Source organism: Mobula birostris, chromosome 21, assembly GCF_030028105.1.
Source record: "Mobula birostris isolate sMobBir1 chromosome 21, sMobBir1.hap1, whole genome shotgun sequence".
NCBI lineage: Eukaryota > Metazoa > Chordata > Chondrichthyes > Myliobatiformes > Myliobatidae > Mobula > Mobula birostris.
The window spans coordinates 11,396,497-11,410,660 of record NC_092390.1 but is presented as its reverse complement, the minus strand read 5'-3'; the positions used below and the strand labels follow the sequence as shown (position 1 = coordinate 11,410,660).

Here is a 14,164-nt window from a genome sequence, read left to right as displayed (position 1 = left end):
GTCATCAGAGAATTTCTGCAAATGACATGACTCTGGAGAGACAGAGGACATGTCTGATGTCCTAGAATGGAAAGCAGCATCCCGAGAGTAGATGCAGCCGAGAATAGCATTTTTCCAGGGTGGGAAGAAGTATAGTCGAGATAACTATGGGAATCAGTAGGTTAATAAAAGTTGCTGGTTAACAGTTTGTCTCCAGAGATTGAGACAAATCACGAAGGAGGTGGGGGGAGGTGTCAGGGATGGCCCAAGTGGATCTAAGGGTAGGGTGGAAGTTTGAAGAACAATTGATGAAGTGGACGGGTTCAGCTCGGGTGCTTGAAGCAGCAGCAGTGCAGCCACGGAAGCAGATCAGCACTGAGACGAGTCAGTTCATCGCTGAAATGCCTCGGTCAAATCACCCGGCAATGCTGGGCACACAACGCCGTGTTCTCAGTATTATTTTTATTTACAAAAGATTGTAGTAATTTACACAATCGGTTGTTAGCTAGTCTTTGTACGTTTATCTATAATTTTTCGTAAAATGCTACTTCATTCTCCCTGTAAATGTCTGGAAGAAAATTAATCTCAAGGTAGTATATGGTAATAACTTTATTTGAACTTTGGGGTTCCAGCCTGTGTCCCTAGAGGAGTCAGTTGCACTACTTATTTTTAATTTTCTTATTGTAACCTCTAGTAATTTGAACGCGTTGCATCGTACGTCTGCCACAACTCAGATCACATCGGAAACCTGATTCCGCTGTTACTGTTGAGGCGGGTGGCCCCGCCCACTTCCTGCGGATAGCGGAAGCCGGAAGCGCCGGTAATGCGGAAGTAGCGGGAGCCTTGGAGCCGCGAGGCCGAGGCCGATGCCGCTCTCCTTACCCCGCCGGCCCTCGGGCTTCGGCCCCTGGCGGGAGCTGTTCCCGGGAGCGCGGTTCCGCCTCGGAGCTAGCGGCCGCCTCTTCGTCTACCTGCCGCGGGAGCGCCGGGTGCTGGGGCTGGAGCCGGAGCCGAGCCCGGTATGCCGCCCCGGGCCGCTCGACCGGCGCCTGCCGCCCACCGAGCACCTGCTGGAAGTGTTGGAACTAGGCGAGAAGCCCAGCGGCGACCCCCTCCCCACCGTCCTCGTCACTGAGGCGGGCCGCGCCGAGCTCTGGGTCCCGGGAGCCGCGGGCTGGAAGCTGCAGCGGGACTTCCAGCTGTGCCACAGTCCCCGGGCGAAGGTGCTGGCGGCCGCTTGGGACGGGATCGCCGTCAGCTGGTGCGAGGAGAAGTCGCGCAGCGAGGCCCGGCAGTACTGCGTCTGCAGCCGCAACGTGGGGCACGGCCTGGCGCTCGGCGCCGCCCGCATCGTCCTGCACAACAGCCCGGCCTGCCGGCTATTCGCTGCCGGGGATGCTGTCTACCTGCTGCCCGGTAAGACTCCCGGAAACGGACTGAGTAACGGCCCCGGCATTAGTCTCCTTCCTGGCAACTATCCGAGCAGCGGCCCCGGAAACCTCCCCGTGGCTGGCTACTGTCCTGGCGACGGCCCCATCCCCGGCAACTTCCCTGGCGACGAACCCATGGCTGACAACGGTCCCCCGGGGAACTTGGACAAGTTCCTGGTGATTTGGAAGCCGCAGGAGGGCACCTGGACCTTCACCAGCCTCGCCCATGGTCCGCTCTTCACCAAGCGACCGCCGGCCTCGGACACCGACTTCAGGAAGCTGGCAGCGGGCGCCATAGGTCTGCTAGCCGGCCTACCAACCCTGGACCTTCGGGCTGTCAGCGCGTCTCCGGCCGGTCTGCTGGTGGCCGCCGCCAGCGGCGAGATTAGCCTGGTCCGAAGGGACGGGACAGTGCGACTCCTCGGACAGCTGAGCCCAGGCGTGGCAGCCGAGGCCTCGAGGCGGAGGATGCTGATGGAACTGAGCGGCAGCACCTTGGCCTGCGCCCTGGGAAGGACGGTGCGGCTGCTGGACACTGCGACGGGCAGGGCGATGGGGGAGACGGAGCTGGAGTACCCGCCCTTGGCCCTGCTCAGCTGTCGGGATACGGGCGAGCTGCAGGCGCTGGCTGAGGACGGCCTGTACAGCCTAGGAGGCGGGTGCGAGCCCTGGCCGGGCGACGCCGGCTACCTGGAGACGCTGGTGCTGGAGGAGGCCTGCGACTACTACCAGAAGCGAAGCCTGAGCCGCAGCCGGCTGACAGTGGAGAGGCTGAAAAGCGAGGCCGCCTTCCGGGCCCCGGCCGCCCTCTGCTGGGTCCTGCAGAGTCGCCTGAGCCCGGCCAAGGGGTCCGGGCCCAGGACCGAGAGCCAGGCGCAGCTCCGGCGCGCCCTGAGCGGGGAAGTGGAGAACTACGCCGGCCTGGAGCAGACCAAGCGGCGGCTGGTGCGGGCCACCGAGGCCGAGGCATCGGCCTGCGTGGAAGAGCTGGCCGGGCAGGAGGTGTCCAGGCTGCTGCTGAGCTTGCCGCCCGAGCCCGGGGCCCTTCTGCCCCTGCGCTCGCTCAGCCTCGCCTTCCCCGCCGAGACGTGGCGGGCCCTGAGCCGGGCGCTGCGGCTGCCGGTGGCCCAGGCCAGCGCCGAGCAGTGGAAGGCGCTCCTGGCCCCGGCCGCCTCGCCCGAGCTGCCGGCCGCCTTCGAGCTGACCTGCGGCCTAATGCAGCGTTTCCAGCCCGACTGGCTGCCCGGCTTCGTGGAGCTGGCCCAGCGGCAGCTGCCCGACGGCCGCCCGTACCGCGGGCCGCCGCTCTACAAGCGGGCGCTGTCGGTGCTGCCGCCGGCCTGGGCCGGGGAGGGGGCCGGGGCCGAGGCCGACACGGCGGTGGAGCTGCTGCTGCGGAGCCAGCGGCCCAACGCGGTGCTGCAGGCGGTGAAGCTGCTGCTGGAGCGCGGGCGGTGCCGGCGGGCGGTCGAGTCCGCCCGGCGCTTCTCGGGCCTCGGCGGGCCGCTGCTGCGCAAGGAGCTGTTCGCCGCGCTGCTGGCGGAGCTGGGCCGCCGCCGGGAACTCGACCCCTTCCTGCCCGAGCTGTGCGAGCTCTGCCCGCCCGGCGCCGACGCTGCGCCCGCCCCCGAGCTGCTGCGGATCCTGCTCGACGCCCTGCCGCCCGCCGCCGGCCCTTACCCCGCCGCCGACGGCCACGCCAGCGCCGGCACGCCCACCCTCGGCCTGCTGCGGCCGCTGCTCCGCAGGGTGCTGGAGCGGGGGCCGGGGCCGGGGCTGGAGGCCGACGAGCCCATCTTCCCCCCGCCCACGCCGCCCCGGGAGAAGAAGGCAGTCGGGGAGATCTGCTGAGGGGCAGGGACCCCGTTCCGGGCACCTGGCCGCTCCCTCCCGTCCCCGCCGAGGCCTGAGGACAAGCAGCCCCCGTCAACGCTGCCCGCTGCCCGCCAGGGATACAGGCTACCGCCGCCCAGGTGGGTGGAGAGGGAGGATTTGCCCCTGTCCCGTATACGGGGTGGGGGGGGGGGGAGAGACTTGCTTCTGTCTGATATACAGGGTGGGGAGGATTTGCCCCTGTCCGGTATACAGGGTGGGGGGGGGGAGAGACTTGACCCTGTCCCGTATACGGTGGGGGGGGGGGGTGAGGATTTGCCCCTGTCTGGTATACAGAGTGGGGAGGGGGAACTTGCCCCTGCCTGGTGTATGCGGTGGGAGGGAGGGGAACTTGCCCCTGTCCGGTATACAGGGTGGGGAGGGGGATTTGTCCCTGTCTGGTATACAGTGCAGGGGGGGGGGGGATTTGCCCCTGTCCGGTATACAGTGTTGGGGGGGGGATTTGCCCCTGCCCAGATGTACAGGGTGGGTTGATGAGGGGTGAAGCCTCTGCTTGATGATAGGGGTTGTGTGTATGGGATGAGGTTATTCCTTCCCCCTGAGCCCTTCACCCCGCAGAGCTGGGGTGGGCATTGAGCTAACCTACTGGAAGGATCAGAAGACAGACATGTTTGGCTGGGAAATGGGGAGGGGGATGTGGAATTTGTTCTCTCGGAGAGTGGGAGTATTAAAACTTAACCCCCCTCCCCTCTCCCCCATCCCCATAACACCGAAACAGACCTGTGTGTGCACTGGAGGAGCAGTGCCCCGCCAGGCTCAGACTAGGTACCAGGAAGTGGGATTAGATTGGTCAGCACTGTTTCGGCCAATGCCGACACAATTGGCCGAGTGGCCGCTATGGTGCATATGGCTGCCTCACCTTCCCCTGGGAGACTGCGCTTGGAAGTGGGTCAGTAAAGTCAAATCATCAGGTCACTCACATAGTTTTCCAGATGAGAAAATGGAACACGCCTGTCTCAATTATGCCATTCACTTTGTCTTTTCACTGGGCTCGTAGCTGCTATGGGATAAAGCAAGAACATGTCTGATTCCCCCCCTCCCCCACCACCACCCAGACCAATGGTGGATGGGCCCCAGCTCTGATACTCTCACTGTTGCCTATTTTCACGCAATGTGCTGGCAGCGGGAACAGTTTGGACATCCCAGCCTTCCTGGTAAATTGGATATACAAGCACGTTCTTCCGGGAACGGAAGCATCAGAACTGAATCATTAGTAAAACTACTGATCAAAGACTGTGCAAAGAACTGCTCTGTGAAATTATTTTTGACTACTGGTTTAATCCCTTGTCCGAGGACAGACACACCTGATGAACTCTGTACAAAGATAACTAGTTGGAAAAATACCAAACTCGTTTCATCTCTGCATCCTTCATTGCCAAGTGACAGAGAACCAACAAAGTCACACTAACACGTGCCTGTTACACAAGCAAGAGCACAGCAACAACTTGTCTACTACCTAGAGCCTTGTCTCTACTGTTCCGGACTCGCTGGAGAGAGAAATGAGACAGGACGTGGCTGGTTTTAAAATTTTGTTGATACAACTGCCCTGTACACGGGAAAATCTTATCAACGGTTCCTGCAACCCCCTCGGTTCATGTGAAGGGTTAAAGCTGCTCCCATTCTCCCTGCGAGGGCTTTGCAGTTGAATCTTTGAAAGACTTTGTCAAAATTTGTTTTTAATCAGTGTTAAAGCACTGGAGGTTTGGGAACTGGAGAACTGAGCAGCCCTGGTTAAGATGGTGAAGTGTCCACTAATCTGGTTGTGCTGAGGGAGCAGCCCAGGGGAGTGCTGCCTTCAATTTTCCTGAGGTCATTTAGTGGCGGGGCGGGGGGGGGGGGCGGTGCGGTGAGCCACAAGCAGATTTCCTGCTCCTCATCAGCGGTGATAGACTACCCCGTCCCTCCTGACAGTGTGTTGGTGAGCAGGGTGGGTTGGTATTGGCGCGAGGCACTTTACAGTGGAATCGTTGTGGGCAGTCACTAAGTGGAGATTGGCAGAAGCATCGGATGGTAAAATTCTGGCCATTTACAACAAGGCTCGATGCCTCTCATGAGTGAAAATGCCCATCAGATTGGTGATGATTGCCCTAAGGAGGCAATTAGCCTTGATCCCAAACACTAATTGTCTCCTACGTTACAATGCCAAGGGTGATAACTGTGTCTGACTCTGTATAGGAAGGAGATTTATTACTGTGCCAGTTAACCTGGCCATGTGATCTAATCAATGCCGCCTGGACAATCACTGTTACTGTTCATGCACATAATTTAATACAAGTGTGGGATATTTATATATAGGTATAAATAAGAAATTTAATTTGTCTCCAAATAAAGAGTATTTTGGTGACACTACCTTTGGTGTTTGAAGTAATTCCTTCTCAACGTTAGTAAATGTGATTTACCCTTTTGCGGATGTTGGGAGAGGAATTGTCCCAGTTTAGCTCCCTCTGCACTGTCCTGAGACATACTCCCAGGACAAGGATAGAATGGGTTAGATACAGAGTGAAGCTCCCTCTACACTGTCCCATCACACACTCCCAGGACAGGGACAGCACGGGTTAGATACAGAGTGAAGTTCCCTCTACACTGTCCCATCACACACTCCCAGGACAGGGACAGCACGGGTTAGATACAGAGTGAAGCTCCCTCTACACTGTCCCATCACACACTCCCAGGACAGGGACAGTACAGGTTAGATACAGAGTGAAGCTCCCTCCACGTGTTCTCATCATGGAACCCCAGTGTAGGTTCTTGTGTTGAATTTGGGGTGCTGCTATTAAATGCTTTTATATATTGTGATTGGTACTGGTTTTATTATCATCACAGTACTAAGATACAGTGAAAAGTTTGTCTTGTTAACTGTTTATACAGATCAATCATTACAGTGCACTGAACTAGACAAAGCTACAGAAGTGACACTGCAGAATAAAATGTAAAATTTACCAAAAAGATGTACTGCAGGTGAATGATAAAGTGCAAGATCATAACGGGGTCCACCTTACTGAACAAGAGTCCAATGACAGCAGGATAGAAGACATCCTTGAACCTGGTGGTTTGTGCTGTCAGGGTTTCCCTGATGGGATGATGGAGAGAGTGTTCTCTCCCTTGTACGGGTTAACACTCCCTTTAACAAAAAGGAATCAGTTACACTTTCTCTGCTTGCTGGACTCCGATCTGATTTCCCAAACTGTCAATTATCTGCTGATCATCTAGAAGCAATTAAAGTCAAATTGAGGACATCCTGTCAGGACTCGTGATCCTCTGCAACCACACTGGAATTTCCAAATTGGTCTCATGGGGAAGTTGATTACAGTCTGCCCACAGGGTTTGTGGTGAGGGTGGAGAGAATTCATACCAAAGGCACCATTTAAAAAAGGCTTTTAACTTGTGGGTCTTACTGGGGAGCCACAGTAGAATAGCAGTTAGCGTAACGGTCTACCCGCGCCCGCTGTGACAGCGGGGTTCAGTTCTCATCACCGTCTGTAAGGAGATGGTATGGTCTCGCTGTGACCATCCACATTCCCAGGGCGAGCAGGTTGGGGTTAGTAAGTTGTGTGCGTGCTACTTCGGGGCTGGAAGCACGGTGACACCATCACATCACGGACTGTGTTGATAACAAACCCTTTCACTGTACGTTTCAATGTATATACCGCAGGTAAAGCTGATCTTTATCTTCAGTGTAACATGATGCCTATGAGGTTATTTCCTTGGCTTTGACTGTCTGTGCCCGTTAACTTCAGTTCTGCCCGGGCTTTTGCTATTCTGCTGTAAGATAAACTGTCTACCTTCAGTTGAAATGAGTGTGGAAAGATTGGGAGATGAGAAGGCATTAATGAATAAATCTATGTTTTCAGTCCTTTTATGTTATTCTTGTAAAGAAGACAGCCTGCCCCTACGGCTTGCCAGATACGCTCAAGTGAGGCCTTGAACGACAAATTTGGAGGAGACGGATCCGAGACAGGAGCAGAATTAGGCCATTCAGCCCATTGTGTCTGCTCTACCGTTACACCAACGCTGATTTATTTTCCCTTCTTATAGCCTGTGACGCCCTGACTAATCAGGAATCTATCAAACTCTATTTTAAATATAACAAATGTCTTGGCCTCCATGGCTGTGTGTGGCAATAAATTCCACAGATTCACCACACTCTGACTAAAGTTCCTCCTCATCTGTATTCTAAAGGGACTTCCTATTTTCACTACTCCAAAGTACTGTGCAACCTCTGAAAGGCTTTTAAGTAGTTGTTAGCCAGGAAACACGGAGGAGGTTTGTCCACAGCACAGTGGTTAGCATGAAATGAAATGAGGGGTAACTTTGAAGGTATGAGACGTGAATTAGCTAAGATAGACTGGCAAATGACACTTAAAGGATTGACGGTGGATATGCAATGGCAAGCATTTAAAGATTGCATGGATGAACTACAACAATTGTTCATCCCAGTTTGGCAAAAGAATAAATCAAGGAAGGTAGTGCACCTGTGGCTGACAAGAGAAATTAGGGATAGTATCAATTCCAAAGAAGAAGCACACAAATTAGCCAGAGAAAGTGGCTCACCTGAGGACTGGGAGAAATTCAGAGTTCAGCAGAGGAGGACAAAGGGCTTAATTAGGAAGGGGAAAAAAAGATTATGAGAGAAAACTGGCAGCAGGGAACATAAAAACGGACTGTAAAAGCTTTTATAGGTATGTAAAAAGGAAAAGACTGGTAAAGACAAATGTAGGTCCCCTGCAGACAGAAACAGGTGAATTGATTATGGGGAGCAAGGACATGGCAGACCAATTGAATAATTACTTTGGTTCTGTCTTCACTAAGGAGGACAGGAATAATCTTCCAGAAATAGTAGGGGACAGAGGGTCAAGTGAGATGGAGGAACTGAACGAAATACATGTTAGTAGGGAAGTGGTATTAGGTAGATTGAAGGCAGATAAATCCCCAGGGCCAGATGATCTGCATCCCAGAGTGCTTAAGGAAGTAGCCCAAGAAATAGTGGATGCATTAGTGATAATTTTTCAAAACTCGTTAGATTCTGGACTAGTTCCTGAGGATTGGAGGGTGGCTAATGTAACTCCACTTTTTAAAAAAGGAGGGAGAGAGAAACCGAGGAATTATAGACCGGTTAGCCTAACGTCGGTGGTGGGGAAACTGCTGGAGTCAGTTATCAAGGATGTGATAACAGCACATTTGGAAAGCGGTGAAATGATCGGACAAAGCATGGATTTGTGAAAGGAAAATCATGTCTGACGAATCTCATAGAATTTTTTGAGGATGTAACTAGTAGAGTGGATAGGGGAGAACCTGTGGATGTGGTATATTTGGATTTTCAGAAGGCTTTTGACAAGGTCCCACACAGGAGATTAGTGTGCAAACTTAAAGCACACGGTATTGGGGGTAAGGTATTGGTGTGGGTGGAGAGTTGGTTAGCAGACAGGAAGCAAAGAGTGGGAATAAACGGGACCTTTTCAGAATGGCAGTGGGGTACCGCAAGGCTCAGTGCTGGGACCCCAGTTGTTTACAATATATATTAATGACTTGGATGAGGGAATTAAATGCAGCATCTCCAAGTTTGCGGATGACACGAAGCTGGGGGGCAGTGTTAGCTGTGAGGAGGACGCTAAGAGGATTCAGGGTGACTTGGATAGGTTGGGTGAGTGGGCAAATTCATGGCAGATGCAATTTAATGTGGATAAATGTGAAGTTATCCACTTTGGTGGCAAAAATAGGAAAACAGATTATTATCTGAATGGTGGCCAATTAGGAAAAGGGGAGGTGCAACGAGACCTGGGTGTCATTATACACCAGTCATTGAAAGTGGGCATGCAGGTACGGCAGGCGGTGAAAAAGGCGAATGGTATGCTGGCATTTATAGCGAGAGGATTCGAGTACAGGAGCAGGGAGGTACTACTGCAGTTGTACGAGGCTTTGGTGAGACCACACCTGGACTATTGTGTGCAGTTTTGGTCCCCTAATCTGAGGAAAGACATCCTTGCCATAGAGGGAGTACAAAGAAGGTTCACCAGATTGATTCCTGGGATGGCAGGACTTTCATATGAAGAAAGACTGGATGAACTGGGCTTGTACTCGTTGGAATTTAGAAGATTGAGGGGGGATCTGATTGAAACGTATAAGATCCTAAAGGGATTGGACAGGCTAGATGCAGGAAGATTGTTCCCGATGTTGGGGAAGTCCAGAACGAGGGGCCACAGTTTGAGGATAGAGGGGAAGCCTTTTAGGACTGAGATTAGGAAAAACTTCTTCACACAGAGAGTGGTGAATCTGTGGAATTCTCTGCCACAGGAAACGGTTGAGGCCAGTTCATTGGCTATATTTAAGAGGGAGTTAGATATGGCCCTTGTGGCTACGGGGATCAGGGGGTATGGAGGGAAGGCTGGGGCGGTGTTCTGAGTTGGATGATCAGCCATGATCATAATAAATGGCGGTGCAGGCTCGAAGGGCCGAATGGCCTACTCCTGCACCTATTTTCTATGTTTCTATGTTTCTATGAAATGGCTGGGCAGAATGGCCTGCATCCAGGCTATGTTGCTCAATGAATCTGTAACTCTCACAGTTGGCAATGAAGGAAGTCCAACAATTGGTTTATTATTGCCATATGTTTCAAGGTACAGTGAAAAGCTGTTTTGCAAGGTACCCATGCAGATCATTTCTTCACATCGAGGTAGTATAAGGGAATCGGAATCAGGTTTAATGTCACCGGCGTATATCGTGAAGTTTGTTGACTTTACGGCACCAGTACAATACAATACGTAATGATAGAAAAAGCTTGAATTATAGTAAGTATATGTTAAATAGTGCAAAATAGAAATTAAAAAGTAGTGAGGTAGTGTTCATGGGTTCAATGTCCATTCAGAAATCGGACGGCACAGGAAAACAAGCTGTTCCTGAATTGTTGAGTGTGTGCCTTCAGGCTCCTGTACCTCCTCCCTGATGGTAGCAGTGAGAAGAGGGCAGGTTTTGTGTGTTGGGGGCCCTCAGTGATGGACGCTGCCTTTTTGAGGCTTCGCTCCTTGACAACGTCCTGGCTGCTATGAAGGCCAGTGCCTAAGATGGAGCTGACAAAGTTTACAAGTCTGCAGTTTATTTCAACCCTTTTCTCTCCCCCCCACCCGCCAATACCGGTGATGCAGCCAGTGAGAATGCATCTGTTAAAATTTTCAAGTTGCAACAATAACATGCAGAATAAATTGCTACAGTCAGAGAGTGCAGTGCGGGCAGACAATGCGGTGAAAGGCCATGACAAGATTGACAAGAGTTTAACAGTCTATCTTATTGTACAAGAGGAACAATCAATATTCTTATAACAGTGGGATTTATTTTGCCAAAAGGTAGTGAGTCTGTGGAATTTGTTGCTATAGGACTGTGGGGACCGAGTCATTGGGTATGCTTAAAGTGGAAGTTGGTTTTATAGGTACTTGATTAGTCAAAGCTTACGGGGAAACACAGGAAAATGGGGTTGAGGAAAAATAAATCAGCCATGATGAAATTGCAGAGCAGACTTGATGGGCTGAATGGCTTAAATCTGCGTCTATGTGTTAGGGGATAGAATCTGTCATTGCACTTGGCACAACTTGCTTTTTGGCTTTCATATCTTCTTCCCAATGGCGGGGGGCGGAGAGAATTTCTGGAGTGAGTGGGGTCTTTGATTTTGCTGACTGCTTTACTGAGGCAGACTGAAGTGTAGACAAAGTCCATGGAGGGGAGGATAGCTTTTGTGAGTTTGGCTGCAGATCAGTGATCAAATAGGAGCCAGGACTTCAGGTGTCATTGCCGTATCTACCTTTAATCTTCCAATTTCTACCGAAGAGAGGTGAGAGTGTGTGGTGAGTGTTGGGGCCTACTCCAGTCACCTTTGCTTAATCATTCCCAGTCTTCCCTGGGTGGAGATAACACTCTCCATTCCTTCTCTGTCCACTGGTTCCTTCAATCAGTGGGTGAATACCTTTCAAACTATTCTGCAGCTGGACGCGTCTACTGCTGACAGCCTTTAAGAAAGGGAATAAGGATCAGGTTTATCACAGTACATTGACATATATCGTGAAATTTGTTTGTTTTGAGGCAGCATTACAATGCAAGACAAAGAATTATACGCTCAATAAAAAGTAAAAAGTGCAGAGGTGGAATGGGGGTACTATTCATAGAGTCATAGAACACTACAGCACAGAAACAGGCCCTTCAGCCCATCTAGTTTGTGCCAATCCATTTAACTGTCTCATCTCTACAACCTGCACCTGGACCGTGGCCCTCCATGCACCTCCCATCCCTGTACCTATCCAAAAGGTGGAGGGAGGGGAGAGAGAAACACCAGGTGACAGGTGAAACCTGAAGGGGAAGGACAAAGTAAAGAGCTGGGACGTTGATTGGAGAAAGAGACAGAAAGCCATGAAAGAAAGAAAGAAGAAGGGGGTGGGGGAAGGAGGAGCACCAGACAGAGGCGATGGGTGGACAAGGAGATAAGGTGAGGGAGGGAAAAGAGGATGGAGAATGGTGAAGTAGGAGGCATTACCAGATGTTTGAGAAATCGACGTTCATGCCATCAGGTTGGAGGCTACCCAAGCGGAATATAAGGTGTATAAGGTGCTGTTCCTCCAACCTAAGTGTGGTCTCATCACAACAGTGGATGGACATATCGGACTGGGAAGTGGAATTAAAATGGGTGGCCACTGGGAGATCCTGCCTTTTCTGGCAGACGGAGCACAGATGTGCGGCGAAGCAGTTTCCCAATCTACGTTGGGTCTCACCGATATATCCGAGTACCAGACATAGTATGTCATCCCAACAGACTCACAGGTGAAGTGTCGCCACACCTGGAAGGACTGTCTGGGGCCCTGAATGGTGGCGAGGGAGGAGGTGTAGGGGCAGGTGTAGCACTTGTTCCGCTTGCAAGGATAGTGCCAGAAGGGAGATCAGTGGGGAGGGGCAAATGGACAAGGGGGTCACGTAGGGAGTGATCCCTGCGAAAAGCAGAAATTTGAGGGGGGGGGAGATGTGCTTGGTGATGCTATCCCGTTGGAGGTGGCAGAAGTTTTGGAGAATTATGTGCTGGTGGGATGGTAGGTGAGGACAAGAGGAACCCTATCCCTGGTAGGGTGCTGGGAGGATGGGGTAAGAGCAGACTTGTGTGAAATGGAGGCGATGCAGTTGAGGGCAGTGTTGATGGTGGAGGAAGGGAAGCCCCTTTCTTTGAAAAAGTTGGACATCTTCTTTGTTCTAGAATAAAAGGCCTCATCCTGAGAGCAGCTGCGGCGGAGATGGAGGAATTGAGATAATGGGGTGGCATTGTTACAAGTAGCAGAGTGGGTCGAGTTATAGTCCAGGTAGCTGTGAGAGTCCATGGGTTTGTAGTAGACCGGTGGATAAGCTGTCTCTGGAGATAGAGACGATGAGATCGAGAACTACATCATTTTGAATGCCAAGCGACTGAACCTCCTTGACCAACCTTCCATGCGAGACCTTGTCAAGGCATTGCTAAAGTCTATGTAAGCAACATTCACTGCCTTGCCTTCATCAACTGTCTGGGTAACTTCATCAAAAAATGTTATAAGATTGATTAGACATGACTTACCACCCACAAAGTCATGTTGACTATCCCTAATCAGTTCATGTCTATCCAAATACTTACATAAACGGTCCCTTAGAATACCTTCCAATAACTTGGTGATGCCAGACTCACCAGCCCATAATTTCTTGGCTAATTTTTAGAGCCTTTCTTAAACAATGGGACATTACTAGCTATTCTCCAATCCTCCAGCACCTCATGCATTGTTAAAGATACTTGAAATATAGCAGTTAGGGTCCCTGCAATTTTCACACTTGCCTACCACAAGGACCGAGGAAACATTTTGTCTGGTCCTGGGGATCTATCCACTCTAATTTCCCTCATGACAGCAAACATCTCCTCCTCTGTAACCTGTATATGGTCCATAATCTCACTGCTGCTTTGCTTCGACAGACTCTGTGTCTTTCTCCCCAGTAAATACAGATACCAAGTATCCATTTAAGAAACCTGCCATCTTTTTCAGCCTTGCTATCCTTTTGTTCTTAATATATCTAAAGAAACCCTTGGGATTCTCCTTCATCTTGTTTGTTAGAGCAACCTCATACCTTCCAGCCCTCCCGATTTCTTTCTTAGCAGTTCTCTTGCATTTCTTATACTCCTCAAATACTTAGTCTGTTCCTTCCTGCCTGTACCTGCTATGTACTTCCCTCTTCATGTTAACCAGGGCCTCAGTATCTCTTGAAAACCAATGTTCCCCAAACTTGTTTTACTTGCCTTTTATTCTGACAGGAACATGCAAACCCTGCACTTTCAAAATTTCACTTTTGAAGATGTTATGTTTTGTAACCCCAAAGCTAACACTAATTGAAAGAAAAAACAGGAGCCGGGAGTAAACTCGTGTGCATTTAGTTTTACTTTAGAGAGGCGTGCACATATTGATGTAGTGGAGTAATGACGTATGCCATTCACGTAGTTCATATATTTACCCATAATTAATTACTTAAACAATAAAGAATGCCTAATCAAGCAATATATTTACACTATTACTTAAATATTACTGAAATATTAAATACACAATAGAAAGCCTTCCACTTACCGAGCCCTTTTGCCAGAAAACAAATGTCCCATTCCACACTTGCCAGATCCTTTCTAATAACATCAAAATTTGCCTTCCTCCTATTTAGAATCTCAGCCCAAGGACCAAACCTATTTTTTCCATACCTTGAAACTAATAACATTGTGGTCACTGGATGCACAGTGTTCCCTGACACAAACTTCTGTCACCTGCCGTCTCATTCCCTAATAGGAGATCTGGAATTGCACTCTCTCTAAATGGGACTTCTATGTATTGATT

At 50.9% G+C, this 14,164-nt stretch overlaps 1 protein-coding gene across 1 annotated transcript; it reads left to right on the top strand.

The window, feature by feature from the left end:
- The first annotated feature begins 786 nt into the window (after positions 1–786).
- On the top strand, positions 787–3,407 carry hps6 (HPS6 biogenesis of lysosomal organelles complex 2 subunit 3). Its single transcript, XM_072239693.1, has one exon. The coding sequence runs from the start codon at positions 846–848 to the stop codon at positions 3,258–3,260; it is 2,415 nt and encodes an 804-aa protein (XP_072095794.1). The 5' UTR covers positions 787–845; the 3' UTR covers positions 3,261–3,407.
- The last annotated feature ends 10,757 nt before the right edge of the window (positions 3,408–14,164 follow it).

What these genes read in the sequence shown, in the direction of transcription:
- hps6 (XM_072239693.1), top strand. Translation starts at nt 846, where the DNA reads ATGCCGCTCTCCTTACCCCGCCGGCCCTCGGGCTTCGGCCCCTGGCGG.